The sequence below is a fragment of the Elephas maximus genome, chromosome 21, assembly GCF_024166365.1.
Source record: "Elephas maximus indicus isolate mEleMax1 chromosome 21, mEleMax1 primary haplotype, whole genome shotgun sequence".
Lineage (NCBI taxonomy): Eukaryota > Metazoa > Chordata > Mammalia > Proboscidea > Elephantidae > Elephas > Elephas maximus.
Window position 1 is genome coordinate 53,957,786 of NC_064839.1, and position 27,721 is coordinate 53,985,506.

At 57.0% G+C, this 27,721-nt stretch overlaps 3 protein-coding genes across 3 annotated transcripts; 1 reads left to right on the forward strand and 2 right to left on the reverse strand.

Annotated features, from left to right (window-relative positions):
- The first annotated feature begins 151 nt into the window (after positions 1-151).
- Positions 152-1,830, forward strand: IL17C (interleukin 17C). Its single transcript, XM_049864683.1, has 3 exons — positions 152-269; positions 595-923; positions 1,483-1,830. The coding sequence occupies exons 1-3, from the start codon at positions 264-266 to the stop codon at positions 1,742-1,744; spliced, it is 597 nt and encodes a 198-aa protein (XP_049720640.1). The 5' UTR covers positions 152-263; the 3' UTR covers positions 1,745-1,830.
- Positions 1,831-4,210: 2,380 nt separating this feature from the next.
- LOC126064990 (cytochrome b-245 light chain) lies at positions 4,211-13,928 on the reverse strand. The gene is made up of 6 exons (XM_049864600.1): positions 13,832-13,928; positions 9,453-9,522; positions 8,792-8,866; positions 8,261-8,344; positions 7,460-7,541; positions 4,211-4,690 (listed from the first exon to the last, which is right to left on the reverse strand). The coding sequence occupies exons 1-6, from the start codon at positions 13,887-13,889 to the stop codon at positions 4,469-4,471; spliced, it is 591 nt and encodes a 196-aa protein (XP_049720557.1). The 5' UTR covers positions 13,890-13,928; the 3' UTR covers positions 4,211-4,468.
- A 1,219-nt stretch (positions 13,929-15,147) lies between these two features.
- Positions 15,148-24,072, reverse strand: MVD (mevalonate diphosphate decarboxylase). The gene is made up of 10 exons (XM_049864608.1): positions 23,953-24,072; positions 22,320-22,390; positions 21,488-21,602; positions 21,031-21,177; positions 19,655-19,854; positions 18,996-19,070; positions 18,637-18,855; positions 18,069-18,184; positions 17,137-17,245; positions 15,148-16,387 (listed from the first exon to the last, which is right to left on the reverse strand). Exons 1-10 carry the CDS (start codon positions 24,020-24,022, stop codon positions 16,307-16,309), a joined length of 1,203 nt encoding a protein of 400 aa, XP_049720565.1. The 5' UTR covers positions 24,023-24,072; the 3' UTR covers positions 15,148-16,306.
- Positions 24,073-27,721: the final 3,649 nt, after the last annotated feature.

Here is a 27,721-nt window from a genome sequence, read left to right on the forward strand (position 1 = left end):
TTCTGCAGCAGGCTGAGGGGATGGAGTGGGGGTGGGCATCTGACCTCCTGGGGAGGGGACAGTCAGGAGAGGAAGCCTGTGGCTGGGCACTTCCCCAGGAGGAAGCAGTGCAGCACCAGGATTTTCCCCAGGTGTGGCCCTAGGTATAAAGGGCGCCGCACACCGAAGCCACCAGGTCCGCCACCAGGTGTGCTTGCTCCAAGCCCAGCTGCCGCTGCTGCTGCTGCCACCACCACCTCCATATCACAGGCACTGGAGCCACTATGATGGTGAGCTCGCGCTGGCACCTGGCTCCCACCTAGGCAGTGCACACCTGGCCCTAAAGGGCTGGAGGTTTGCTGATCCAGGGCTGAGGATTTGGGATGGGGGCCAGGAAGCCCACCAAATCTTTGGGAGGTGGGGAGCCAGCCCCCAACCCAGGAGCTAGGATCTCCAGTGCACTGGGTGCCTTGGGGAGAGGGGCTGACCCCTCTGGGCCTCATTCTCCCCATCTGTCAGAGGAGGGGCTGGAGCCCATCATTCCAGGGGCAAACTGGGGTGGGAGTGACGTGGCCCTGACTGGGCGCACCTGACAGCAGCCATCTGCTCCACCAGTACCTCCCAGGCCTCCTGCTTCTGTTCTGGATACCTGCCAGCCTGGCCCGCCACGGTGCCCCACTCTGGAGGGGCCCCAACACCCATGAGACCACGCACTGTTACTCAGCTGATGAGCTGCCCCTGGGCCAGCCACCCCGACACCTGCTGCCTCGTGGAGCCAAGTGGGAGCAGGCTTTACCTGTGACCCTGGTGTCCAGCCTGGAGGTGGCAAGCCGCAGAAGGCGGCACGGAAGGTCCTTGGCCGACACCCAGTGCCCAGTGCTTCAACCCGAGCAGGTGTTAGAAGCGGAGATCCACCAGCGCTCCATCTCACCCTGGAGGTACCGGTAAGCGGTGGCCCTGCCTCTTTCTGGGTACTTGCTTCCTGAAGGTTCTCTGAACCTCAGTGTTCTCACCTGTAAAATGGGGTAATAATCTTGAACCCCCCCCCCACCACCCACCCAGCCCAACTGCCCGGGGAAACCCGGGCCCGGCTGGCTGAGGCCACCTTTCCTCTGCCTCCCTCCTACTTGCCATCCCCCTTATCTCAGCCTAGGGTCCTTGGGGAAAACTCTGGGTGCCCCGTTTGAGCCCCTGTGGAGACCAGAGGGGGCCTGGTGGGGCAGGAGGGGAGGCTCCCGAAAGCCCCCTGCCCTGCTTCTGTGCTCTGGAAGGGCAGCGGGAAGACCTGGGTAACCAGGGCCATTTATGGGGCACCAACTCTATGCCAGCCCCTGCACTAAGGAAACCCTTCCCTTAGCCCACATCCTTGGCGCAGTCCCCTCCTTGGCTCCTGATTCATTGGTGCTCGGGGGCAAACGGGGACCCCACGGGCAGCGGTGGAGGGAGGGTGTGTGTGCCCGGTGCCGGAGCGCAGACTCACACCTGCAGTTTCTCTGCCCGCAGCATCGACACGGACGAGAACCGCTATCCGCAGAAGCTGGCCTTCGCGGAGTGCCTGTGCCGGGGCTGCATCAGCGCGCGCACTGGTCGCGAGACGCCGGCGCTCAACTCCGTGCAGCTGCTCCAGAGCCTGCTGGTGCTGAAGCGCCGCCCGTGCGTCCCCGACGGCGCAGGCGCCCCCCAGCCCGGGGCCGTCACCTTCCACGCAGAGTTCATCCGTGTGCCAGTCGGCTGCACCTGCGTGCTGCCCAGGTCGACGCGGTGAGCGCCTTGGCTGTGCGTGTCCAAGCGATGTGCTGAGTCCCTCCCCGCACTGGACACTGGACTCCCTCTCCCAGCCCCTCCCTCCTATTTATGCATATTTATTGGTTATTTATATGCGCCTGAGGCGTGTCCCACCGCCCGCCCCTTGGGGACCCCCAGCTCTTGTCCGAGGTCTACAGTGATGGAGGTGGGGAAAGACCTGCGTCGGGTACCTCTGCTTGTGACCCTTGTGTCACTCCATCTCCAGCCTCTGTTTACTCTTTTGTAAAAGTAGGCAAGTGGGCTGGAAGGGCCTTATTTCCTCTTCTAGACGGTCTTCAAACAAAAAGTGTTAGGATGGGGCCCCATCTCGGGGTCTCTGACTCCCTCCTCTCAGCACCCCCAAGAGTAAAGGCACCCCTGTATTTCTTAATAAACTATTTTTATTTATTTTAAATTTAAGCATGTGATTGAATTCATAAACATCCCCAGAGGGCATTTAATGGCACAGAATGACATTTGCTGAAGAAAGCACCTCTCTCATCCTGTCCCCTAACCCTTGCCACCACCCTCCCAGATTCCAGCTGTACTTCTGGAAAGTTCTGTGCATCAAGGGGCAAACGCATTCACAGTGGGGGATGGGTGGGAGCATGCGCCCCATCTAATCTCACCTAGGAGATGCTGTCCTCGGGTGCAAACAGCTGTGCTCTGCTAGCCAGTCCACGCGGCCCTCCACTGATGAGACCGAGTCTCTGCCCCAAGGACTGCCTGCTGGGAGGATGGATGCCTGGGTTCGCCAAGCCCCCCTCAGAAGGCGTCTCAGCCCTGCTCTCAAGGCAATGGGGGCCAGGGAGTCCCTTGGCCAGCCGCTCAAGGGCTCCTGCCCTTTGTAGGGACCTGCCAGGTCTGGGCTGCCTTACCTGCGGCCAGGACTACACCCACTAGGACACACCAGTGGGCGTGATTACAGGGAGGGGAGGTGCTTAGTTAAAGGCCTAGGAGTGAGTGGTCTGACAGTGGTGGGAGGGGACCTAGCCAGGGAGCCTCAGTGTCCTTGATGCAGCAGTGCTCAGGCCCTGCCAGCTCCCCTGCTGCCCACCAATTCCACATGCTGTATGGACAGACACCGGGAGGGCAGCCCAAAGGAGCTGGGAGAGTTATTAGTTTCTGCAGATATGGATTGAGTGCCTGGACCTGCTCTCAGCTCTGGGAACAGGGAGTGAGTAAATCAGGCCAAACCCACCCATCCCAGAGGTGGCTGACAGTGAAAGGAGACCTGGAAAGGGCTTGATCTGGTGATAAGGACAGGGAGGCCCAGTGGAGTGCAGGAGGGGCTGCCAGTCCAAATAGCTGGGGTGGCGGGGGGGCTCACTGGGGACATGGGAGCAGAGGCCTGCGAGGAGGGTGCCATGTGGTGACCAGACACAGCTCCAGGCTGAGGCAACAGCTCTTGCAGAGGCCCTGGGTGGCAGTGGCAGGGAGCAGGGTGGGAAAGGCTGGGGGCAGGGTGGTGGGCACCTGGGCACGGAGCACATCTGTCCTGGGGCCCTTGGGGGCTGGAGGGAGTCGAGCATTTTTGGTTCTGGACAGAGAGACACAGGCTCGCCTGGCACAGGACTGGGCCCGATGGAACAGGAGCACTGCCAAGGTCCAGGCAGAGGGTGGGCCAAGAGGAGGGGGAAGCGGAGGAGGAGGGAACAGGTAAGAAGGGGGAGCCAGGGATCCCAGGCTCCTGCTGGTCTTCTGGAAGGATGGAGTCTCTGTGAGAGGGACAGGGCTGGACTTAGACCTTAGTACAGTGGGGAGCTGAGGCTGGTGGGGTCAAGGTCCCTCCCCACCCCCATCCATGAGAAGGTCCTCTAGTTCTGAGAGTGTGATTTCCAAGACCAGGTGAGGCAGACAGGAGGTAAGGGGCTTAAGGAATGTCCCAGACTGTGGAGAGGGGCCACAGGAGGGCCTGTGGAGGAGGAAAGGGCACCCCAGACTGAGTGGGGAGGAGCGAGCTGAAGACAAACACTCTGGGTGTATATGGGGTATCTAAGGAGAGGCTTCGGCTGGAGGAGGGCAAGCTAGACCCCGGGGGGAACCAGACATGGCTAAGGAGGACTTTTTTTTTTTTTTTTTTTTTGGTAGCCTGAGGAGAGAGTGGGAGGAGGGGCGGCCAGAGCCTCCAACTACTTAGATTGATGCTGGTGGGCTCTGAGGTGCAGCCTCCACCAAGCCTCACCGGGTACCTCTGCAGAAGAGACACGGGGTGGAAGGCCACCTGTGCTGCTCCTAGACTCGCCTGCTTTGTCCACATTCCTCTTCCACTCTGCCACTTCACTCAGCCCCTGGAAAATTTTGGAACCCAGGTCTCTTGGGTGGTGGCAGAGATGCACTGGGAAGGTGTGTCCTGACCGGGTCTGTGGAGCTGGGTAGCAAAGCTCACTCCTCCCAAGCCAGGAAGTAAATTTGGAGTAGAAATTCAAACACTTGCAATCCCGGATACCGTATTTCATAGACTATATATGGTGCCTGTAATTTTATGTGCCATTGAGAAAGAAAAGGCTGCTGCTCATGAAAACGAAACACTGCGTGTGGTTCTGCTAAGGAAGAAAAGGCGGGGGGGCGGCACTGCAGGACCTCGGTGGACAATCCCAGGTGCGCGCCCCCCGGGCCCCCATGAAGACGCCCAGGCCCGCCATGCCTTTATTCCATTTACTGCCAGATGGTGCGGGCGCCACCTGGTGGCCGCGCGGGGAAGTCACACGACCTCGTCGGTCACGGGGATGGGGTTAGTCTGGGCGCCGCCCGGGGAGCCTCCAATCGCCGCGTCCTCCCCTTGCTCCTCGCTCGGCTTCTTGCGGGCTTCGGCCGGGGGCCGGGGCGGGGGGTTGCTGGGAGGCTGCTTGATGGTCGCGCCGACCTGCGGTCGCTCCTTGGGTTTCTGCTCAATGGGGATCCACTTCTCGCCGCGAATGGCGGCCTGTGGGGGAGGGTCACACTGGGAGCCGCCCCTTACCCACACTCGCTGGTCACCCGCCCACCGTCACCTGCACTTGGGTGCACTAGAGATGGAGGACCTGAGGCTCAGAAAGCTTGAATGACGTGCCCAAGGCCACACAGCCGGAGTAGGTCTCCTGACACCACAGCCAGACTATTTCACATGGGGGCGGGGAGGGGGTAAGGCAGGTGGGAATGGGGGGGGCGGTTCCGGAACAGCCCTGTAGGCCACTTCCTGGTGCAAATTTCCAGGCCTAAGGGGTTCCCAGGTCTTGTCACCGAGGACTATGGTCGGAGCCACAGGGAGGCCAGGCCCAGTTTTCACAAATGCCGGCCAGCTCGAAGGGCACGATGGGGGTGGGGAATCCAGGGAGCGCAGGGCCCCATTCTGCCCTGATGAGCGACTCCCACTCACCCTGTACCAGCCCTTACCTAGACCCAGCGGATGCCCCAGCACTTCTGCATAAGACTCTCTGTGCCTGTCTTCAGGGGGCAGGAAAGAGAGTACCCGAGTGATTCTACTTTGGGTCGGGTGGGGGGGTGTTGGGGAGACACTAAAAATGCAAACTCCTGGGCCACATACCCAGGTGCTCCAACTCAACAGGCTGGGGACCTGGGAATGGGTATTTTAAATGTGTATCCATAATATTTGATAGAGACAAAAATACATATTATATAGGCTATAAGGAACTATGGTGGTGCAGTGGTTAAGCGCTCTGCCGCTAACTCTAAGGTCACAGTTCAAACCCACCAGCTGCTTGGAAAGATATGACAGTCTGCTTCCATAAAGATGACAGTCTTAGAAACCCTATGGGACAGTTCTACTCTGTTGTATGGGTCACTGTGAGTCGGAATCGACTGAACCGCAATGGGTTTGGTTTTTCAGGTTTTTATACACGCTACGGGCTGTGATTGGAAACCCTGGTGGCCTAGTGGTTAAGTGCTACAGCTGCTAACTAAAAGGTCAGCAGTTCAAATCCACCAGATGCTCCTTGGAAACTCTATGGGGCAGTTCTACTATGACCTATAGAGTCACTGAGTCGGAATTGACTCAACGGCAACAGGTTAGGTTTTTTTTTTTTTAAATGGGCTGTGATAATAAAGTGAATATCTGTGACTCCACTACCTAAGAGCTAGAACACTCTATCTTAGATGAAGTTGACAGAAGAAAATGTAGCAACATATCTTTATGACCTAGGGGCAGGGAAAGGCTTTTTTAAAAAGCACAACCCATAAAGCAAATAAAGAAACAAACTTCTGTACTTCTGTTGAAGGAAGACCTTCATGGACACAGTTAGCCAACCCTTAACAGAAAGGGAGAAGAGACAATGTCTAAATCCCACAAGGGATTAATAGCTAAAATGTACATAGAATTCCTGCCAGCCAACAAAAGAAAGGCAGTAAGGTGCATAGAAAGATGGGCCAAGACTAAGAGCAGGCAACTTCGAGAAGAATACATATATTACACATATTATGGAACACGAAGAATACATATATTACAGAACACGAAGCAGTGGACACGCTTATAACTCATCAGAGAATGTAAGTCAAAGTCACCCGCCCTGTCAGCCTTATGCCTGGTAAACTGCCAAAGCTGTGGAAAGCTTGGGAAGGCCGAGCGTGGTGGGTGGGGTGGGAGATGGACCTGCGCATGGGGCCTGGCGCACCAGACGACATCACACGACAGAGGCTGCAGGGCCTAAGCCCACCCAGCAGTTCCGCTCTGGGCTTAACTCAAGGACATTCGCACTCAGGTCTGTGAGGGGACGGGCTGCATGTGGCCATGGAGAGCTGGAGGCAACTGGGTGGTCCTGGGAGGGTGCAGAGGTGAGGTGTGGGGGGCTCCACAGATGCTAGAATAACAGCAGTGCACATAGCAACAGTAAGGAATTGGAAAGCGGAGAGACACGTGCAGAAGTCATCAAGACTGGAAACACGACTCCATTTATATAAACACAAAGAGTGCACAAACCACACTACACATTTCGTAAGAACACAGAGAAAGAAAACATGCATGCCAGACACACAAGAACAGCTTCCTCTGGAGTAGGGGTGAAGGGTGGGCTCTGAGGATAAAAGAAGACAAATCGACTCACAATGGAGGGTCTCTGACATCCCTCTCTGCCCCGGCATCCTAGGGAAACTCCAAGGCTTCGCCCCGAGGCGGGAACTGCTGTGCTTCCCCAGCCCATGTCGTCCGACCTCATCCAGAGGTGACCACAGTCACTCATCCAGCCTTATCCTCTTACGAAAATGGCTTTATCACATGGGCTTTCTCATAACTTGAAGTCATTTCCGTAAGTCTCAGGCAAACTCGACTGTCTGCATCTGTGTTGCTAACAAGTTCCCCCAGGAGGTCCTGACCCCTGCCCCCAACATTGGAGAAAAAATGGTCTAGATGAGGAAAGAGCCTGATAAAAGGGATCCAAACCCAGGCTGGGCCCCTGGCTGGCTGTGTGACCCTGGGCAAGCCTCGTGCCTCCCTGAGCTTCCATATCTTCATCTGTACAGTGGGGGCTCAGCACCCGCCCTGCAGGTGCCTACTGAATAAGAAAACATGGGGAAGGGTCCAGCACACCTTAGATGTCCTCACCAGGACAGGAGCCAACATGCAGGACCCTGTTGGCTACAGCAAGGACCTCAAGAGCTTCTGGTGGGCCTAAGCTCAGCCTGCAGAGCAGCTGAGAGGTTGAGGTTGTCAAGGGCCAGGGGTGGGGTGGCTGGGGGCCTGGCTAGAGAGGACACCACTCACCAGCAGGTAGATACCACTCGCGATGGCCAAGCAGGCAGTCCCGAGAATGGTGGCAAGCAGGAAGCCTGCAGGTACGGACAGCCTGGGGCAGGGGACATCAGGAAGGGCAATCAGAAAGGGGTCAGAAGACCGAGTCTTGGGGCAGAGGCCAAGAGATCTTGGGACAAAATGAACTAGAAATGTGTGGTCCCATGGGACCCCAGACTAAAGGAATGTCCAGCCCTGCCAAAGTCTGGCTCCTCAGTTTTGGCCCCTTGAGCTGTTTTCTGCCTTGACTTGTACCTTGCAAGACACTAGCCCTTGGAATCCAGCCACTACATTGGGAGGAAGCCCAAGTAGCTGTGAAGAGGCCCCATGTGGGTGTTTGGGCCTCAGACCAGCATTAACCACCAGGCATGTGAGTGACAAAGCCTTCAAGGCTGCAACCACATGACAGCCAGCCCACCAGCAAAAACTGCTCAGCTGAACCCAGCCATCCCCAGAACCAAGAACTGTCCTGCTGAGTCCAACCAAGCTCAGAAATGAGAACTACCCAGCTGAGCCCAGCCAACCCCAGAACCTTGACTGTTAGTGTTTTTAGCCACTGAGTTTGGGTGAAGTGTTACACAGCAATAGATAATTGACAAGAGATTTCGGGAACCTCTCCCAGAGCTTGAGCTCTGCGTTTTTGTTCAGAAAAACATCCAGGCAGGGAGGGGGTCTGACTTGGCCCAAGGTCTCCTGCCCAGGCCATTAAGCCAGTGAGGGGGGCCTACTCCAAGACCTCCTAGAGCAAGGCAGGGAGCACAGGTGGGGACTTACACAAGGTGCAGGAAGGCCCGGAAGTAGTAATTTCTGGTGAAGGGCCCAAACATCTTCACCACAGACGTCATATACTTCTGTCCACTATGCAGGGGGGAGGGCCAGGAGGACAGACAGTGGGGTCAGTACCTGTCCCACCCAGGACACCCCCGGCCCTACCCCAGCCTCTTTATCCCAGGAACCACAGGGCAGAAGCTGGGCAGGCATCCAGCCTCAGTTTGCCCAGAAGGAAGAATGGGTTGGTGCCTGGAGCCCCAAAGGGAAGGGAGCGGGCTCCTGAAGGCGCTACTGGCCAATTGCCCTGCCCCGGTGACTTCTGCCTGGGCTCTGCATCCCTGGTATGGACCCAGGACCCCCAGAATGAACCCCAACAACCCCAAATGGACCCCAGGACCCCCAGTGGACCCAAGGACCCCAGAACGGATCCACAGGACCCCAAGATGGACCCCCAGGATGGACCCTGGAACCCCTGGATGGATCCCAGGACCCCTGGTGGAGTCCCGATGTACCCGCCACAGGAGGGAGACTCACCAGCGCTCCATGGTGGAGCCTTTCTTCCTCTTCCCCCGGGGGTACTCCAGCAGGCAGACGAGGACTCCTGCTGCACTAAGCACTTGGTTAAGGAACAGCCTGGCCCTGGGGGCATGATGAGCCCCATTTGCCCATGGAGACCTAAGAGGCTCAGAGACGTACAGCCACTGCCCGAGGTCACACAGCCAGAACACAGGTTTGACCTTCACCCCTCGTCCTGAGCCCTCTGGCCCCTTAGCCTGTTTCTGGCTTCTAGTGGTGGGTGCACAGGGGCTATAACGGCTGGGCCCGGCAGGGTGGAGGAGGACAGGGCCCAGTCCCGGTGCCTGCCCTCGGAGGCGATAACACTGCCACCCATTCCCTGGGCATGGGGGAAGGCTTTGCTAACCCTATGTGAATGCAGGCAGGTCCCTTCGCTGCTCTGGGCCCCACTTCCCACGCTGCAAAGTGGGCCTTGCTGTCCCCCGAGCTGTGACTCTAAGCAGAACAGGCATGAAAAGCACTCTGCAAACTATTAAGTGCCATGCCCACGGGGGCAATAGCATCACCTGCCAAAGCCCACTGCCTGTGCCCTTGCCAGAGCCCAGCTTCCACTGCCCCCTACCAGCTCCCACCCACCCTGTCCGCCCATGCTGGCGGTGGCAGCTGCAGACAAGGATACATGGAGTATACCCCAAAGTACCACAGGGTGAACTGGCCGGCAGTAGCCACAATGCCTCCAGTGATAAGGACTGCGGGCAGAGAAGAAGCAGGTTAGCAGGCAGCCCCTGAGGGAGGGGCTGGAGTGCACAGTGCCCTCCTCCCGCCTCGGGGCCACGGGTTCACCACAGAGCTGCCCTTTAATCCGCCTACATGCTTGCTGACCTCTGGCCAGGAAGAGGGACCCAGGAGGGTGCAGACGTTTTTGTAGATAATGGTGAAAAGCTTGAGTTAAGGAGGTCAGGGATGTCTTCCCCCAGGAGGTGACATTTCAGCTGACAGCTGAGGATTGAGCCACTATTCACTGGTGAAGGAGGGAGGCAGCTGAGAGGACAGGCGACCAGGTAAGGAGAGGGGTTGGGGCTCAGAGCTGCTAGCCTAGGTTCCACACCGCACAGTCTGCGTCTTTGCTTTGGACGCTTTATGCATCCAAAGACTATCGTTAACGGTTGGTTTCTGTCTCTTCCCAGTGGATTGCTCCTTTTTATTACATGGCATTGCTGTTTATTCTTATCAACGTTTTCACCTTCACCAAAATTTTACCTGCTACTGATATTTCTGAAGGTCCCTGGGTGGTACAGTTAAGCACTTGACTACTAGCCAAGAGGTTGGCAGTTTGAACCCACTCATAGGCCGATCTGCTTCCAAAAGGTCAGAGCCTTGAAAACCCTATGAAGTTTTATTCTGCACACACGGATTGCCAAGAGTCAGAATCAACTCAACGACAACTAACAGTAACACTGATATTTCTACAGTCTGGTGGCGCAGTGTTAAGTGCTATGGCTGCTAACCAAAAGGTCGGCAGTTCGAATCCACCAGGTGCTCCTTGGAAACCCTATGGGGCAGTTCTACTCTGTCCTATAGAGTCGCTATGAGTTGGAATCGACCCAATGGCGATGAGTTTGGTTTTTAGGTTCGTATTTGTTAGATCCTCCATCCCTTTTTTTCCAACTCTGTGTGCTCTTGCTTCATGTGTGCCTCTTGTAAGCACTTATCACTACATCCCCCCCAGTCACTTCCTGAAGTACAATCATGCACAGTCAAATATACACGCGTAAGCTTGATGACTTTCCACATGTGTACACCCCTGTGCCCTCTAACCAACCCAGGACGTCCCCTCATGTCCCCTTCCTCTCAGTGCTGGAAGACTCCTCTGGCTTCCTTCCTTCTGCTTTGATGCTGCTGTGGGCCAGCTCATCCTTTTATTTATTGAGTTGCACTCTGTTGTATGAACAGACCACAATTTAAAGGAGTCCCTGGGTGCTGCAAATGGTTCATGCGCTCGTCTGCTAGCCGAAAGGTTGTCGGTTCAAGTCCACCTAGAGGTGTCTCAGAAGACAGGCCTGCTGATCTACATCTGAAAAACCAGCCATTGAAAACCCTGTGGAGCACTGTTCTGCCCTGACACACAGGGGGCGCCATGAGTCGGAGTCAACTCTATGACAACTCATTTGGTTTTTTTGGACTTTTTAAAATATCTTGTGCACCAGCTCACGTTTAGATTTGTCTGCTGTTTCTCCAGGTGTCGTTTACCTTGTCCCTCCTAACCTGTGTGGTAGAAGCCTCCATATGTGTCTCTGCTGGGGCCCTGTGGCTTCTCTGGTCCTGAGTCTGGTTTATCTCAGTGTCTTGGTCAGGAGTCCTTGTACAAGGGCAGGACAAATTCGGCACTCACACCATGCACAGCACAGGCCTGAGTTTCTAGGGTTGTTGTCTTGTGACTTTTTCCCGCCTAGAGCCTCAATGGCAGAGAACACTCGTCTCTGCTGATTCTAGGGGCTGGGGGAGGTTTGTCTAGTCTGTTCCATGTAGCAGTGGCCCTTCTGGCCTCCTGCATGAAGCCCAGCTCAGCCCCCTTCCCACCAGAGGCCCTGACACCCACAGGGTCCAGTCCAGGCCCTCTGTGGCCGATTCCCAGGGGGCCCCGACTTCAGCCCTGCTCACCATCCTAAAGCCTCACTTGGTTCCATTCCCTGCAGACTTCTTATTCTTGTTTTGAGCTCGCCTACACATTAACTTGTTCCATCTGTCTATCAGCATTTCTGTGTGTTGGAAAGGAAAGGACGGTTTCCTCATGCATTCAGTCAACATGTTGTTGACTGTCACCTTTGGGGGTGCCATGTCCTGAGCCTCAGTTTTGCTACTGCCACCAGCAGGGGTCAGGGAGGGGAGGGCAACACCATGACTGACTTCACAGGGAGGCATGAGGACTCAGTCTGGCCTCCAGCGAACATTAGGGAGCACCTATGACACACAGACAGTCTTCTAGGGGCTGGGGACTCGGCAGTGGGCCAGGCGGAAGAGGCCTGTGCCTTCAGGGGGCTTACCGTCTGGTACGGGGAAAGAAATCAACCTCAGAGAGTAGTGAGCGGGGACAGGGGACATGGCAGAAAGGGGGCAAGGGCTCAGAAAGATTTGTCGGAGCAGCCAGTGCTGAGCTGAGAAGGGACTGTAAAGGACAGCCAGGATGCTCCAGACAGGGACAGCGTCTGCAAAGGCCCTGGCGCACAGAGAAGCTCGGGAGAGCCAGGGGCAGAGGAGGCCAGTGTGGCTGGGGAGGCTGGGAAGGCAGGCGGGGGCTTGAGTGGTCAGAAGCTGACTCTTACTCTACGCGATGGGAAGTCGCAGGAAGGTTTTAAGCAGGGAAGTGATAGGATCTGATATAATGGCATTTTCTAGGATAAAAAGAAGGTGGTTTAATGGAGTTGCGAATAACGGGGCTCCATCGGGCCTGAGTGGTGCTGTGTGGCTACAATTCACACAGAGAGTGAAGAGGAGTCAGCAAGAGGCTGGAGCGCAGAGCTGGCTGGAAGGGCCCTGGGAGACTGACCTGCAGCCAACCGAGACAGAGGTTACAACTTCCCTAGGCCTCGGCGTCCCTGTCTGCCAGTGGACTTGAGACTAGTACCACCTTACAGTCCAGAGGACGTCGAGGAGGCAAAGAACAGAAACTACCTGGTGCACAGTAAGGGCGCACTAAATGGGGCCACTGTGACCATCATATTATCACTAAATGAGGCTGCTGTGACCATTGTATTTGCACTAAATGGGTGGCTATGACCATCACATTCACACTAACAGGACTAGAACCCAGGTCTCTCTGTCACCACCTGCTTCCTGGAGGTGCTTGGTGAGTTGTGGCAGGAAGGAGGACATAGCTGGCTTGGAGGGCAACAGACCTCACAGTCTGTGGCCCGGGGTGACACTCCCCAGGGGAGCAGTATCATCTGAACTGACGCATAGAATCCCAGCCACTCCAAACTTCAAAAGGGAGAAGACCACTGGAAACAGAGCAGACTGCTGGGCCCCCCACCCCAAAGTTATCATAAAGTGCTGGCTGCCAGGAGAGGGTACTGCACTGCCCCTGGTGACAGGGACTCAGGGCAGAGTCTCAGGTGAGTAGCGAGTGGTGAGGGGTTGGGACCCTCCCTACCACCAACCCTTCCAAAGTTCCTCCTGCACACTCCGTCCCAGGGGTGCAGGTGAAGGGCAGCAGGTCCTTGGGGAGTGGCTTGATGGGTGGCGGGAAGGAGCATCCCCAGAGGCAGGAGGCGCTTCAAGAAGTTTTCTCTTGCCTCAGACCAAAGTCCCAACCACCCCTCCTGGGCCACCTCTGTCCCTGCTGACAGCCCCCAGAAGCACAACCTCCAGTCAGTGAGTGAGCTGGGCCGGGGGGCCCCTGGAACTACAAGATGCCCCACAGGCCAGAGGCCTCTCTCCCTACTGCACTGACTCCGAGGGAGGGTGCCTTTCTCGACCCCAGGCCGCAGCCCCCCGCTGGGGTTGGGGGTCTCAGGGATGGGTCATCAGGCTGGGTTTTCCCAACCCAGGCTGGGTGGTGACTCCCCGGAAACCACAAGAGCAGAAACGCCTCCTCCCCCGACTGCAACTTCCTCTCCTGGGACCGAGGTCCGAACGGGGCAGAGCCGTGGAGGGGGCAGACTGACCAGCAGGGGAGATGCTGCGGCGCATCCTGGGGTCCCTGAAGCCCTCCCTCCCCGGCCTCAGCCCGAGGTTTCTGACGTCCCAGCTCCAGCCCCATTTCGCCAGCCGCAGCCTGGGATCTCCAGCCCCCACTTGCACGGCACGCAGCCCGAGGTTTCTGGACTCCCCAACGCCCTGGCTCCCCATCCCCAGCTCCAGTCACCACCCCGGGGATTGGGGCCCACTTCCTCGGCCAGCAGCGGGAGCCTCTGACTCCCCTCAGCCCGGACACACCCTGGCTCCGCCTCCAGCCCCCTTCCCTGGGCCGCAGCCCGGGGTCTCTGCCTCCCCTTACCCAGCCCCCGTTCCAGGGTCTCGGCCCAGGCCCGCCCGCACCCCGCAGCCCCCCGCGCTCACTCAGGCCGGACGCCAGCGCCTGCTCGTTGGCCCACATAGCCCACTCGATCTGCCCCATGGCGGCGGCGGCTTCGCTCTGCGCCCCGCGGTTCCACGCCCCGGGATCCCACCCTCGCCCCGCCCCGCTGCGCTGCGCTCTGCTCCGCCCCGCCCCCCGACACAACGCACGCTCCCATTGGTCAAGTAGGGAAACTGAGGCCGACGGCGGGCCTGGCGCGAGTCTCTGGCGCTGTCACGGCCCAAGAAGCCCTGCTCCCCACTCCCTCCTCCTCAGGCCCAGAGCAGGAAGACTGAGGGCTGCCTGTGTGTGGGGCCCGTGGGCGCCCTGCGCGGGGTCCTGTGCTCGCCAGAGCCCTGTACTGTGAGGAGCCCTGCACAGACAGGAGCGCACAGCCGCCGGGAGCCCTCAATGCCCCCAGCTTCGCTCAGGCCTCCACGCCCCGGACAGGCCAGGCCAGCTCCCTGCGCTCAGGTCTCCTCCCGGTGAGGCCCCACTTCCTCCTTCAGCTCTTCGTCCACCACTTGCTCTGCGCTGGGCCCTGGCCTCGTTAACCCGGACTACGAAGCTTCCGACTGCTCAAGGATCACCAGCTGCGGTGACAAAAGAGGCTGTTGGCAGCCCCGACTCTGCGTTTTCACCAGTGGCGGTGTCAGACCAGGGTGTGTGTGTGTTAGGACTGAGAGCGCCACACGGAGGATCCCGCAGGCATCTCGCTGAAGACCCAGCAGTGTCAGGGCTTTTAAGGAGTTTACTTGGCTGCCTGACTACAGGCCTTTCTCACAGGGCCGGTGCAAGCAGCCACACCAGGCCACCCACAGCCCTTCCTTGCTGCTGGGCTAATGGGTCCCCTTCCCCACGTCTGTTATTAACAGCAGCAGCTGCTGGGGACGCCTGGCAGCTGGGACCAGAGGTTCCACCAGGGTGACCCCCACTTCCTCCCAGTCTAGTGCAGTGCGGGGGCCTGGGTCCTAGACTGTGGCGCTTTGTTCTGCAACTCAGGGAGGCGGCTTAAGACAGTCACATGGGAGTGTGTCAAAATGGGAAAACCCTGTCACCTCCTCCCCCACCCCTGTTCACGGTCACAGCCTTGGGCAGGCTCCCAGATCTGAGCTGCAGGGGGTAGGCACAGTGACAAGGACATGGGGACAGGAGTGCCTACTGTCTGGGGGAAAGTGACCCCACCTCTCCCATGGCTGATATCAGAAACAGAAGCAGCAAGGAGTCCAGTGGGCAGAGGCCCAATCGAAAACCTGATGGTGGAAATAAGAGGGTCTCAGAAGCCATTAGCAGCACCCCAGTGACTGACCCTGGGAAAGGAGGACCATTGGATTTGAGGTCCCCACAAGCTCTGGCCAAGGAAAACCCAAGCCTGTCCTGTGTGCAGAGACTGGGAATTCTGACACATCCCCACCCTCATCCCCTTGCCTGTCAGCACTGGTACCTGTAGGCATCAGCACTGGGCATGGCCTGCCAGTGGTGGGGGCCTCTGAGAATCTCCTGGTCCTGTCGGTGGACAGCCAGGCAGCTGGGCCTCCCAAGGTGGGGTGTGGCTGTGCAGTCCAGGGTTCAGCATCGCTTCCATTTAAACCTTCAGCTCACCGTATATAGGTAGGTGGTTTGAACAGCGAGGTCTTTATCCACCTATCTTCCATGCTGAGAAAGAAGGCCGTTTCTTCTGGAACAAAGCATGTGTTACAACTGGCCCTCCTCCAGGGATGAAGGAACCCTTGCCCCAGTGCCCCGGGAGTGTTGTAGCCTTTCCAGCTCTGTCACCCTCAGGCAAATCCCATGACTCCGAAGCCAATGAAGAGAGCTGAGGCCAGGGGTTGGTGACACTGAGTTTATTCTCGTCGACAGGCCACATGGCGGTTGTGGCTCTTACATACGTGTTGGCATCAATCTTGCCACTCCCATGGTTCAGCAGCCACCTTCCCCTCCATGGGGGGGCTGCCACCCACATCTCCTAGCAGGGGAACCCCTCTAGGCCACAGGGCTCCTCCTTGTGGGCCTAAGCTCAGGGCCCCAAGCCTCAGCAGGGAGCCTGTCAGCCTCAAAAGGGGCCCTGGAGGTTTCCTGAGACCCTGGGCAGATCCCTGCACCACACTGGTCATCCACTGCTGGGAAACTCAGGTCCGGCCATGTCAGTGCTACAGGCTGGCTGCGTCCGGAGCTGCATGTGGGCCCCAGCACAGGGTCAGCAAACTCTCCACATGAGGCTGCGGTCGTACCAGGCTGGGCTTAGTCCCCACCACCAGGTCTCTGCACCCCAATCCCAATTCCCATCTTGGCACCCAGTAGTGAGGGACTTGTGCCAGGAGCCTGCACAGCTGCGGGTGGTCACTCACTGCCTCGAGCAGAGCTGCTGTCCCAACAGGCTCCCTGGCTTCCAGAGCCAAGTGGCCACCCAGAAGCCCACAGGCCCGCTCAGACACTGGCGGCTCCCAGCTCCAGACAACAGCCCATCGACAAGGTGGTCAGGCGGCGGACTTTGGCAGACCATGAGAACCCAGGAGGTGAAGGTGAGGGTCGTCCAGGATTTGAGGTCCAGGCCCCGCCTGGGGGCAGAGAAATCAATGTCAGGTTGGGGTGACAGCAGCACCCCCATCCCACCTGCTCCAGCTGTCTTTTGGGGGCTGGGAGGTTGTTAAGGAGCAGGTTACAGACCTGTCAGAGCAACATAAGAGCCCCGCCCCCTCCAGCTGCCCCTCCCCCAATAAGTCCTGGTAGGAAGCTAGGCAGAGAGGAGGGGCCCCCCCACCTGGATGGTGAGCCCTGCCCTCAGCTTCCTCTGGGCAGAGCTGCGCCCCTTCCCTGCTGGGAGCTCCTGGGGTGGCACTAGTCACCCGCCTCCCTCACCCAGACCCAGGGATGGAGGACAAGTCACAGGGGGCCCCAAGGGTGGCTCCCAGCCCCGTCCTGGAAACTACTCATTCCAGCGAGCTGCCCCCTTGTCTGCTGTCCCTGAGTTTGTCCCTCCCCAAGGCCACAGCCATGTTGCGTTCTCATCACACCCCTCCCTCCCAGCACCTGAGATTATCTGTCACCCCTCGAAGTGGGTCTGAGCAGGGGAGCAAACACACCACATCCTATCTGGCACTCTGAAAGCGAAAAAGCAGAACTACTGCCGCCCTGGTCGGCAGGAAAGCGGAACTACTGCTGCTTCTGCACTGCTGCTCTTGCTGCCACTGGTGTCATATGCAGTGTGATCCTCCTCCCAGCCGGCCAGTCCCAAAGCACCTCCCCGTTGGAGGGGAGCCCCACGGAGCCTGAGCCTCGGACACCGGCCTCCCTAGCCTGGACTTACCTTCGTGGCAATGATGTATCTAACACCGCCGGGAGTCGGGTCCAGGGCCAGTGTGGTCTTCAGCTCGTCCGACAGTGGGACTGGCCTCACTGGCAGCCCCTTCAGGAACCTGGGTAGAGACAGGTGGGTCACCGAGGGCCTCCCCCTCGAGAGGTTCTGGGCACCCTGGCCCATGGCTGTGTCAGGCCCTGTGGGCTAACACGGCGTGAGAGAAAGAGCCTCTCACCCGTGGTCATCATTGCACTCCTCAAAAGAGGGAGACCCGCAAACGTCAGGGCAATGGTGCAGGAGACCGATATTCTCAGCCACCCACCCTACAAGGCAGCACTGCCCCAATTATCAGACAGAAGGCACCCCCACCCCTGTCCCCACACTGCCAGGCAGGAAGCAGATTCAAGGTTCCTGCAAGCTCTGTCCTTCCTGAGGACAAGGGACCACTGAGACAGCGGGAAGGCATGAAACCAGTCACTGGTGTCACATTGCTGTGCCTGGGATGCTGGGTGGGGCCCAATGGAACACACCTACACACGGGAGGTGGCAGCACTGGGGAGCCTGCCCAGGTCTGGCTCTCATGGTGAGCAGGAAACCCAGGGGCTGCAGGACACTTTTCATTAAGTGGCCAGGCGTGTGGGCTCCCTTCGTAAAGGAACAGTGGGATAAAATCAGCCACTCGGGGCGGGGGCAGGTGTGTGGGCTTCCAGGCTACTGGACCCATGGTGTCCACGTGGACCCTTGGTAACTGCGCACAGTGGCACGTCCTCCCTATGGGACCCTGAGACATATCACAGTCACCAGGAGGCATACCCGCCACATCCAACCACCTGCAGCCCCCCCTACCTGGCTCAGAACCCTGGCCTGTGGATGCCACCCACTCCCCATTCTTGGCAGGGGACCCCGCTCTGCCAAAAAGGGAGGACAGGGCTGTCACTCACTTGTCTCCATTCGACTCCGGGGGGAAGCAGTGGCTCACGGCCGCCACAAATTCTGCCACAGTGTCATCCAGAGTGAAGACCACAGCATTAGGGCCCGCGTCAAACGTGTACGCCACCTGGAACGCGCTGGTCAGCCTGGCCGTCTACATGGCACCCACCTGCTCTGCCCAACTGAGCTGCCCCCGGGCCTCTGAACCAAGCAGAGGGGGCAGCACTGCTTCTGTGTCATGGGACCCCTGCCCGGTAACGCGTGAGAGGAAGAAACCTTCTACCCTGCGCCCAAACTGTGCTGCAGCCCTACCGGGTCACGCAACCAATGTGTCTGTTAGGACGCCATTTACGCGAAACAAAACAGGATCAAGTAGAAACACCAGCGTGCTTTGTGCACTGTGAGGGTGGGGTGTGTTCTGTAAGCCTCCGGTTTCCGGCCTGCTGTGTTTGCAGCTACAGCACACTCTTTACTGGGTATGCAGCTGGACAGTGAGCAGCACTGTGGTGGGTTTCGGGCCTGGTGGAGCCAGAAGATGGGGCCCTTGGTGCCCCCCATGTGGTGACCCAACCACGTTACCTTGGTCTGCCCATGGTGCGCGTTGAAGCGGTGCACCAGGTCCATGATGTGCCTGGAGGTGTCATTGAGGTAGGAGATGGGGGGGAAAGTGTCCAGGCAGGTGGCGTGGAACTGGTTGCTGTCCTTCATGGTCAACTGCCCAAAGCCAGGGAAGTCCCGCTCGCGGATGCATTGAATCATCTCAGCCATGCGTGCTGGCACCACTGATGTGGCCCGAAACTGCAGGACAACAGGCATGTTCCAGCAAGGTGTGTGTTTCCTAACAGAGGGCTTGAGCCTACTCTACCCTTTAGGCAGCAACTGTACTGGCTCCTCCCTGCCAGACACACCACCCGGCCCTCCCGCCACTGCCACCTCACCTGGAGCAGAGTGCTGGTCTCCACGCTGGTCTGCATGCCCGCTGTGCTGCCAGTTAGCTTTTTCTCTGTGCTCACCTGCAGGGGAGAGGTGGTCCCTATGCCCTGTGTCCATGCCCCAAAGGGCCCTGAACTTGCCCCCCACCATGGCTCCAGAGGAGCTAAGTCTCAGCAGAGAAGACACCAGGTCTTCAGGCTCCAGGGCTGGAACACAGAACCCCCAGCCCCCTGTGTAACCCTGAGTCGGCCAAGGCCAGGAAGCGAGGTGCACACCCACAGTTTGCTGCTCAGGACTGGCCCTCCATACACGTGCACCTGGCCAAGGCAGTAGGAGGAAGCAGAGGCTGTGCTCTTGCGGACAGCTGGGCCTTGCGGCTTGAGGGGAGGCCTGGTGGGGGCTCTGCACATGTGGGCAGGAGGAGGTCTCCCCTCGGCTGGGGTGAATATAGCAGGTATGGGCTGTGCTGACCAGGTGGGAACCCGCGCCAGCACCTCCTGGTTCTCACCAGGGAGCAGTGCCCTGGGGCCTGGGATCAGCTCTGAGGCTTTTCAAGGGGGTCTCTCTTCACTAGTGGTCTTGCAGCCGGTGCAGCTGTGATAACCGCCTGCCTCCCAGACAACAGATGGAGCCTGTCTCTGAGCGCTCGCCCAGGCTCACTCACCACGAGGATGAGGATGCGCAGCTCTGGCCAGTGTGACTCAGGGGCCACCTGCTGGGCGATGCTATCCTTGCCGTCGGCCCGCTCCCCCATGTGCCACTCCACGAAGCCGCCGTACAGGCTCCGACAGGCGCTACCTGAGCCGCGGCGGGCCACCTCCGAGAGCTCACCCTCCACCCCGTAGACTCGCGCCAGGGTGTAGGCTGTAGGCACAGGAGGGTAGGGGGACTCAGAGATGGCCAAGGAGGTTGAGGCCATGCGGGCAGCACAACCAAGGATAGGTCCAGATGCTTGGACCTAGACACCCCCCAACGCCCTGCAGGTCACCTACAAATGCTGAGACCACTGAGCTGCCTGGCCATCAGCTTTAGGAGTCGACCAGTCATCTACTCACCTGCTCACTCATATGTCATCCACCCACTCTCCAGCCATCATCCATCTACCTATCTGCCATCCATACATCCATCCATCTTTCCTTCTGTCCATCCATCCACCCCCCCCACCCCCCCATCATCCACCAAGTGCCTGCTCTGGACTACAAAGTGGAGCAAAGCACAGGCCCAGGTCTTCAGGGCTCACTGTCTTAGGAGTCTCAAACCCTTTGGGGACTCAAGGGAGGCAGCTGTAAAGGGGCTGGAGGGAGTTTTTCTGAGGAGGGGACATCTGAGCTGGGTTTGAGGGAGAGGAGGGAGTCTGGAAAATCATCAGGGGCAGGGACGAGGCACAGAGGGAGCTTACTATGGGGCAGCACTGGGGGCCTGGGGAACGCAGGTGCACAATGCCTGCTCTCTGCTGGCACCACCTCCCCACTCCCTCTCAGTCCACATGTCCCCAGAGGGGCTGAGCCCACCCTGAGGTCTGCTCACCCAGGACAGTCATGTGATGCAAACTATGCCAATAATTCCCATCCTGGGATTTTTGCTGGGACTACAGGGTGAGAGGTGCCCCTCTCCACCAGTCTCATGCTGCTGGTGACCAGCTCTGCCATCACATGGGAGGAGGAGGCCCTGCTGGACAGTTAGCCCAAAGCAGAGAAAGCAGAGCTCAGATGTACAGAGAGAGATTGCTCACGATGTTGCTAGGACCCTAGACCTAGCTGTGGCTGAAGCCAGCCGCACCCTTTGGACTTCATGGTGGTTTCATGAGCCAAGAAACTGCACCCGTTTTAGCTTAAAGGGGTCTCTGTTCCATACAACTCAGCAAGCCTTGGCATACGCACTACCAAAAGACTTCAACATTCAGACATGTGCTTTGAGGAGAGACCGGCAAACTGAGAGAGGGGACAGGGCCTGGAGGGAATGGCTCTCGGCTGGCCGGGCTCCCTGGACACAGAGCATTCTCTGCTGCTGCACAGTTGCGTGAATCTCTGTGGTACCCACCCAGGCAGGCGTAGCCTGCAGCAGAAGACGCCAGGCCTGCAGCCGTGGGGAAGTTGTTCTCTGACGCAATGTGCACTTTGTAGCTGAGGCTGAGGGGTGGCGTGTCCCCATCATCTGTGCTTCTGTGCTTCCGGGCCAGGCGGCGGACTGTAGGCCGAGACAGGGACACTGTCAGCATCCGGTGATGGGTGGAGCCAGCATACCCTCAGGCCAGGAGGAGGCACGGGTCCAGCTGACCCACTCACCTCTGCCCCCAGATTTTCACACAAGCCTGCTACGGAAAAGCCCCAGGTCCCAGACCCTCCCAGTGATAACAAGGCTCCTCAGTCAGCCCGAAGCTCCAGGAAGTCCGGTGAGAGAGGAAACTGAGGATAAACTGCTACCACTGGGTCAGGGCACTGGACCTTCGCCCAGAACGAGGGCGGGAAGAAGGGGAGCCACAACCGTGCAGACTCACTCTCCCCAAGGCAAGACTGTAGGCGCGGCTGCCCCACATCCACCTCTGTGCCATTCAGCCAGATCCGGTCCTCCTTGAAGTCCTTGCTGATGGCAGCAGTCGTTGTGGTTTTTAGCTGGAAAGGAAGCAGGGTCACCTCTAGGGCTGAAGGGGAGTCCAGCCCAGCATCCCCTCTCTGCTGGGAAGGACTTTCCTCCCCACAGCCCCTCAGGTCAGCCTCAGGGGCAGTTACGGCCCTGGTTGGAGGATGGGGGTGGGGTGGGGTGGGTTCTGATAGCCACAGCAGAGCCATGTTCTACACAGAAGGCCAGGAGTTCCCAGGGGACCCTGGGGGGGCGCGTGTGTGTGTGTGTATTGGTGTGCACGTGGGCGTTGTGTGCATGCGATGAGACTCCCAAGGCAAGTGTGTATATGTATAATGGTGCGTATGTACGTGTCTGTTTATTGCTATGTGTGTATTGTGTTGTGAGATGACACCCTGGGGCATGTGTGTATAGTATAATGGTGTGTATGTGTGTGTATCCGTTAGCGTGAACATACTGTATGTGTGAGATGAGACCCTGGGGCATGTACGTGTATAATGGTGTCTACATGTGAGTGCTATGAGTCAGAATCCACTCGACGGCAGTGGGTTTTTTTGTTTTTATGTGCGAGTGTGTGATAAGACCTGAGACCCTGGGGTGTGCAAGTGTGTGCATGTGGAACGTTGCTACAGAGACAGGACAACACTGTGGTTGGCTGGGACAGTTTTCACTGCTGAGCCCGTCACCCCACCAGCTGCTGAGAGCAGTTTTGCACATGTCCATATGGCGCCATCCCTGCCCACACTCACCTGGTCCTGGTGCAGGGTGACACTCAGGGAGGAGTTAAGGGGCAGGACCAGCTCCTCATCACGCTTTCCCCCTGGAGCGGATGACCAAAAGCAGAGCCCTTCAGTCTCCCAGCCCAGCAGCACCTCACTCCCCATAGCCGGCCCCCTCCCTCCTCACACTGACATCTAAGTTCTCCTTCTGAGGCAGGCAGGTCACATTTTGCCCTTATGATGCTTGGTGACCTCATGTGTGTTACAGAATAGAATTGCCCCATACGGTTTTCTTGGCTGTAATCTTTATGGAAGCAGGTCACCAGGCCTTTCTTCCGCAGTGCTGCTGGGTGGGTTTGAACCACCAACCTTTCAGTTAGTAGTCAAGTGGAAACTGTTTGCACACCCAGGGACCTTAGTGATGCTTGTGGTGATAAACTGTTCTGTATCTTGGCTGTATCAATGCCACTATCTCAGTTGCCACGTTGTACTATAGTTTTAGTTCAAATCCACCAGCTGCTTCTTGGAAACACTATGGGACAGTTCTACTCTGTCTTATAAGGTCACTAAGAGTCAGAATCGACTCAATGGCAACAGATTTGGTTTTCTGATTTTCCCACTGAGGGAAACTCAGTGAAGGGTACAAAGGACTATTTCTTAAAACTGCATGTGAATTTCAATTATGCTGAAATAAAATCCGGAAAAAAAAAAAAAAGGCCAGGGGCCCACGGTGATAGCTCAGCTGTTTTGGGCAGCTTGCCAGTGGGAGCAGGTGGTGTTGAGCAAGATCCACCCCAACCTGTCCTCCTGGAATAAGGACTGGCCCAGCTGGGCAGAGAGAGAGGGAAAGTCAGCCCTGGAGCTGTCTAAGGACCCTGCTCAGAGAAGGAAACAGGCTGTTGATCTGGCATGTCCAAAACTGATTTCCCAACCTCCCTGCCTTCCAACAGTGGAGCGGTGGGACAGCCCGGGCTTGACGCCTGGCACCACCACCTCTGGCTGGATGCCGGATCAGGTGACTAGACTGCTCTGATCCTCAGTTTCCTCATCTGTAAATGGGAGGTTAATAGGACCTGACTTACAGGGTTTCTGTGAAGTTAAAGAAGATGATGGTGTGAAAAGTAATATTCCATCTAGCTCGCAAAAGGCCATCCACAAATAGCAACGGTTGTTATGACTACTCACAGTAATAGTACATGGCACCACCAGCCTCCAGGCCACAGCACTCCCACACTCGATTTCCCACGCATCTCTGTGCAGCCCACACTGTTCTGGCCGAACCCCAACTCCCCCGCAGGGTGAGTGAATATACAGGCTGACCTCAGCCCCCACACACTCGGCTGTCACCCACTTGGCCCCCACCAACTTGCACGGTGAGTGAATGGACAGGCTGACCCATGTTCTCGCCCACCCAGCCCTCACCCACTCCCTGACTCCCACCCACGCGGCCCCCACCACCTGCAGCGCGAACGAATGCACAGGCTGACCCCGGCTCCCACCCACCCAGCCATCACTCTCCCGTCCCCCACCCACCTGCGCGGTGACGCACACGGCCGACCCCCAGTGAGGGGGCGCCGGGGAGGCTCGGGGCCCGGATCGCTCCCTGCCGCCTCGTCTGGGCACCCCGGCCTCCGCCAGGCGTCTACATAGCCCCGCTACTTACAGTACTTGATGACGGCGATGTTGACAGGCGCGGTGCAGGTGACGATCGTGAGCGGATTCTCAGACGCCATGACTGCACACCAGGCGTCTGAGCCCGCAACAGCGGGGTGCCCCGGGCCCCAGGCGCCTCGCCTCACGCGCCGTTCCGCGATTGGGCCATGGGCCGCAGCTGCCCGCGCGCTGTCCAATCAGCGGCGGGCCCGGCCCACACTGCACCTCTCAACCAATGGGCCGCATCGGACGATGAGCCGCCGACTCTGGGCCCGCCCTTCGCCGACTGGCGCACTGGGTCTGCGCAGGCGCAGGGTTTGCGCGCAGGATGAACGTCCGGTGGACACGGTTCAGACCCTCGGTGGTTCCGCAGCGCGAATTACCGGGTGTCGTGGTGTGTGCGGCTCCGAGTGAAGCGGGACTGGGCGCTTGGGCTCTCGGGCCTCGCACCCAGGGGTCCTCCCGGCTGCATGAGGCCTCCCTGGCGCATTTAACCTGGGGTCCCCCGGCACCCCAGGTCCCCCCGTGCCCACCCGGGCCAACAACCAGTGCTGGCTGGGGCTCCCCTGCTAATGAATTACACGCATCGGAGATAGACTTTTTCAGCCCCGCCCCTTTTGTAAATTTATTTTTAGCTTTACAGTGAATCGGATTTCAGAAGAAGATTATGCGGTGTGAAGGCTCCCACCCTGGGCGGTCACCCAGTTATCTTCCCCAGAAGCGATTATTGTTACCGATTTTTTGTGTATCTTTTCATCAACATTTTATGCATAATACCAGCAAATTGGTGCTTCCTACTTTGCTTTTTCCACTTAAGTGTTTCTTAGAGACCATCCGATTCAGTGGAGAAAAGTGCTCCCTCGTTTTGTCATCTGGGAACACCACGTCTTACTCAACCTGTTCCTTATGATGGATAATTAGGTTATTACCAAGGTTTTGATATTATAAACATGCTTTTCCACACATTTTGTGCAAATGTGGGTATTTCTGTAGGAAAATTTCCTGAAAGTGGAATTGCTGGGCCACGTCGTACGTGCATTCAGCGATATCGGTAGTGGTGGAAAGTTGCCTTCTGTGGACAGAATCAATTGTTACACTCCCATCACCCAGGTGGAGGTGCAGACCCGCAGCTTACCAATGGATTATCAGTCTTAAGGGGAGAAATGGTCTTTTACTGTTGCTTAGATTTGTATCTCAGATGGTGGATATTTTTAATTTTTCTTGCTATCAGTTTTCTGTCGCATACAACATCACTTCTTTTGAAGACTCTGGAGGATTGCTTTAGACAACAGTCTCAGGAGGAAAGGATTGAACTACAGGTAACGGTGAATCTAGGTAATTTATATCCTGCAGTGGCAGTGATGAAAAGGAGCACACAAACTATTTCTGTGTTGTACCGGGCACTGTGCTAGGTGCTTCACCTATATTAGCTAGGTAACTTTTATCATTACCTATGATCAAAGCAGGAAACCCTGATGGCGTAGTGGTTAAGAGCTATAGCTGCTAACCAAAAGGTTGGTAGTTTGAATCTACCAGCACTCCTTGGAAACCCAATGGGGTAGTTCTACTCTGTCCTATAGGGTCGCTGTGAGTTGGAATCAGCTTGATCGCAGTGGGTTTTTTTGGTTTTATGATCAAAGCGAGGAGCCCTAGTGGCAAAATGGTTAAGAGCTCAGCTGGTAACTGAAGGGCTAGTGGTTTGAACTCAGCCAGTAGCTCTTCCAGAGAAAGAGCTGGTGATCTTCTGTAAAGATTAAAAAAAAAAAAAATGGAGCCATTCTACTCTGTTCTGTGGCATTGATATGAGTCAGAATCGACTGGTCTGGACCCTGCCCAACAACACAAAGTATCACATCTGCATGGTTACAAAAAGGCAATTAGCAGCCCTCTACCCTACCCCCATCCCCAGTTTCCTGCTCAGCTAAGGCAGCTGCTTTCAAATTCTTTCTTTTTCTCCATGTTTCTAAAGAACATGCTTATGTTATTTCGTTTTTGTCCACTTCAGAGGTCATCTAATGATGACCTACTCAGCAGAAACAAGAAATTCACCTCCACCTCCCAACCATCTGCTTAGCTCCCCATCCTCCGTATCCAATTAAATCGGTATTCACTGTTTTCGTTATTGTACTGTGTCAATCATATTCACAGCTGAGTCTGTGGCAGGAGTGTGTCTGACGGCGTGTGTATGGGCAGCAGAAAGCTTATTTAGTAGTGAGCCTTGGATGACAAGCCCCCATAATGAGGGCTGGCTGAAGATCCCCATGTCCACACCTGGGGCCCAGCTCTCCTGGACTGCCAACCCTCATGTATGAAAGGAACTGTTCCTGTGCCCTCTCTGTTAACTAACAATGTGGAATAAACATTCTTTCCTATCTCCAGATTTCTATCAAGTGGGTTGTGGGGGTTAGTGCCTACTGGGTTGCCCACCTGAAGGTGGTGGTGGCAAACCAGAGGATAGAAACTTTAAACTACACCCCCCACATTATTCTCACGTGTTCAGTTATAACGTGTTTCAAAGGTGGGAGGTACCAGGAAGACGGGAAGCCAAGTTTGCAGTTTCAGGATTAAATAGTAAGAACGGATATCCAGGAGACCCTCCTGCTCCAGGCATGAAATCTCTCCCATAATCCTGCCTCTGGAGATGGGAGAAAGCGTGGGATGGTGATTCTCAAATCTTCATATGACCGTGAGTCACCAGGGGTCTTGCTAAAGTATAGGCTCTGATTCAGCAGGTCTGGGGTGGGGCCTGAGAGTCTGCATTTTAGCAAGCTCCTGGGGATGCTGTTGGGGAACCTGCCCATCTGAAGACCCCACTGAGTTGTAAAGATGATAATGGAAAGCGCATGGGCTCTGTGTGTAAATAAGTTTCTTAACTGCCTAAGCCTCAGCTCACTGGTCTGTAAAATGGGAGTAACACCACCTACAGTGGTGATAAAAGTACCAAAGCAGATTTTCATACGTTTCCTAGTGCAGGGTCAGGGCATAGAAGCACGTAATCAGTGCAGGTTTTATCAGCAGCTGATACGCACCTGAGAACTTGCTCTAGACAGAAATGAGGGTCATTGTGTGTCCTTATCAGGCACCAAACCAAATCAGGGACCGGAGGCAAGGGTGACCCCGGGCCTGAGGTCACCTGTGCCTGACTCGTGCCTCAAGCTTGGAAGAATTTGAGGGAACCTACATTCACTCAGTAAACATTTATCAGGTGTTGCCTCGTGGTGGAACGTTGCTGAGTATGGGTACATTTGTGTGAAGAACCAAGGAGGCAGGGTCTCTTGGGAAGATCTGGGGGCCCTGGTCTAGTTTGGGACCCCTGACCTGATGGTGGGGGCCCTGGTCAGGGCAGGGGCCCTGGCCCAGTGCGGGTGTCCCCTCGGGGCGGACTAGCTCAGCGGTGGTCAGCTCTCCTCACCCTCTGGGTTGGCCTTTGCAGCCCTGGCTGTCTGCAGACAGGTCAGCAGGGGGCACCGGAGTGCACGGTCCCAGGTCCTGCTTTACAGTCCCAGAGGGCTTACTGCTGCTGCCTGGTTCTTCATCCAGGCATCTGAGATTAAAGAGAGGGGTGGAGAGGCAAAAGCCTACAGAAACTCTACAGCCATTCCCATTCGTTCTTTGTTCAGAGAGGAAGGAGCTGGGGTGGGGCAGGCCTAGAACAGGTGACAGTTAACAGGTTCCCCGTAAGCACTCACTGGACCCCACTGATCCTCAGGAAAGGCCATTTGCTGAGACAGGGAAATGGCACCTGTTCTTTCTGGACCAAGTTCCCAGAAATCGCCACC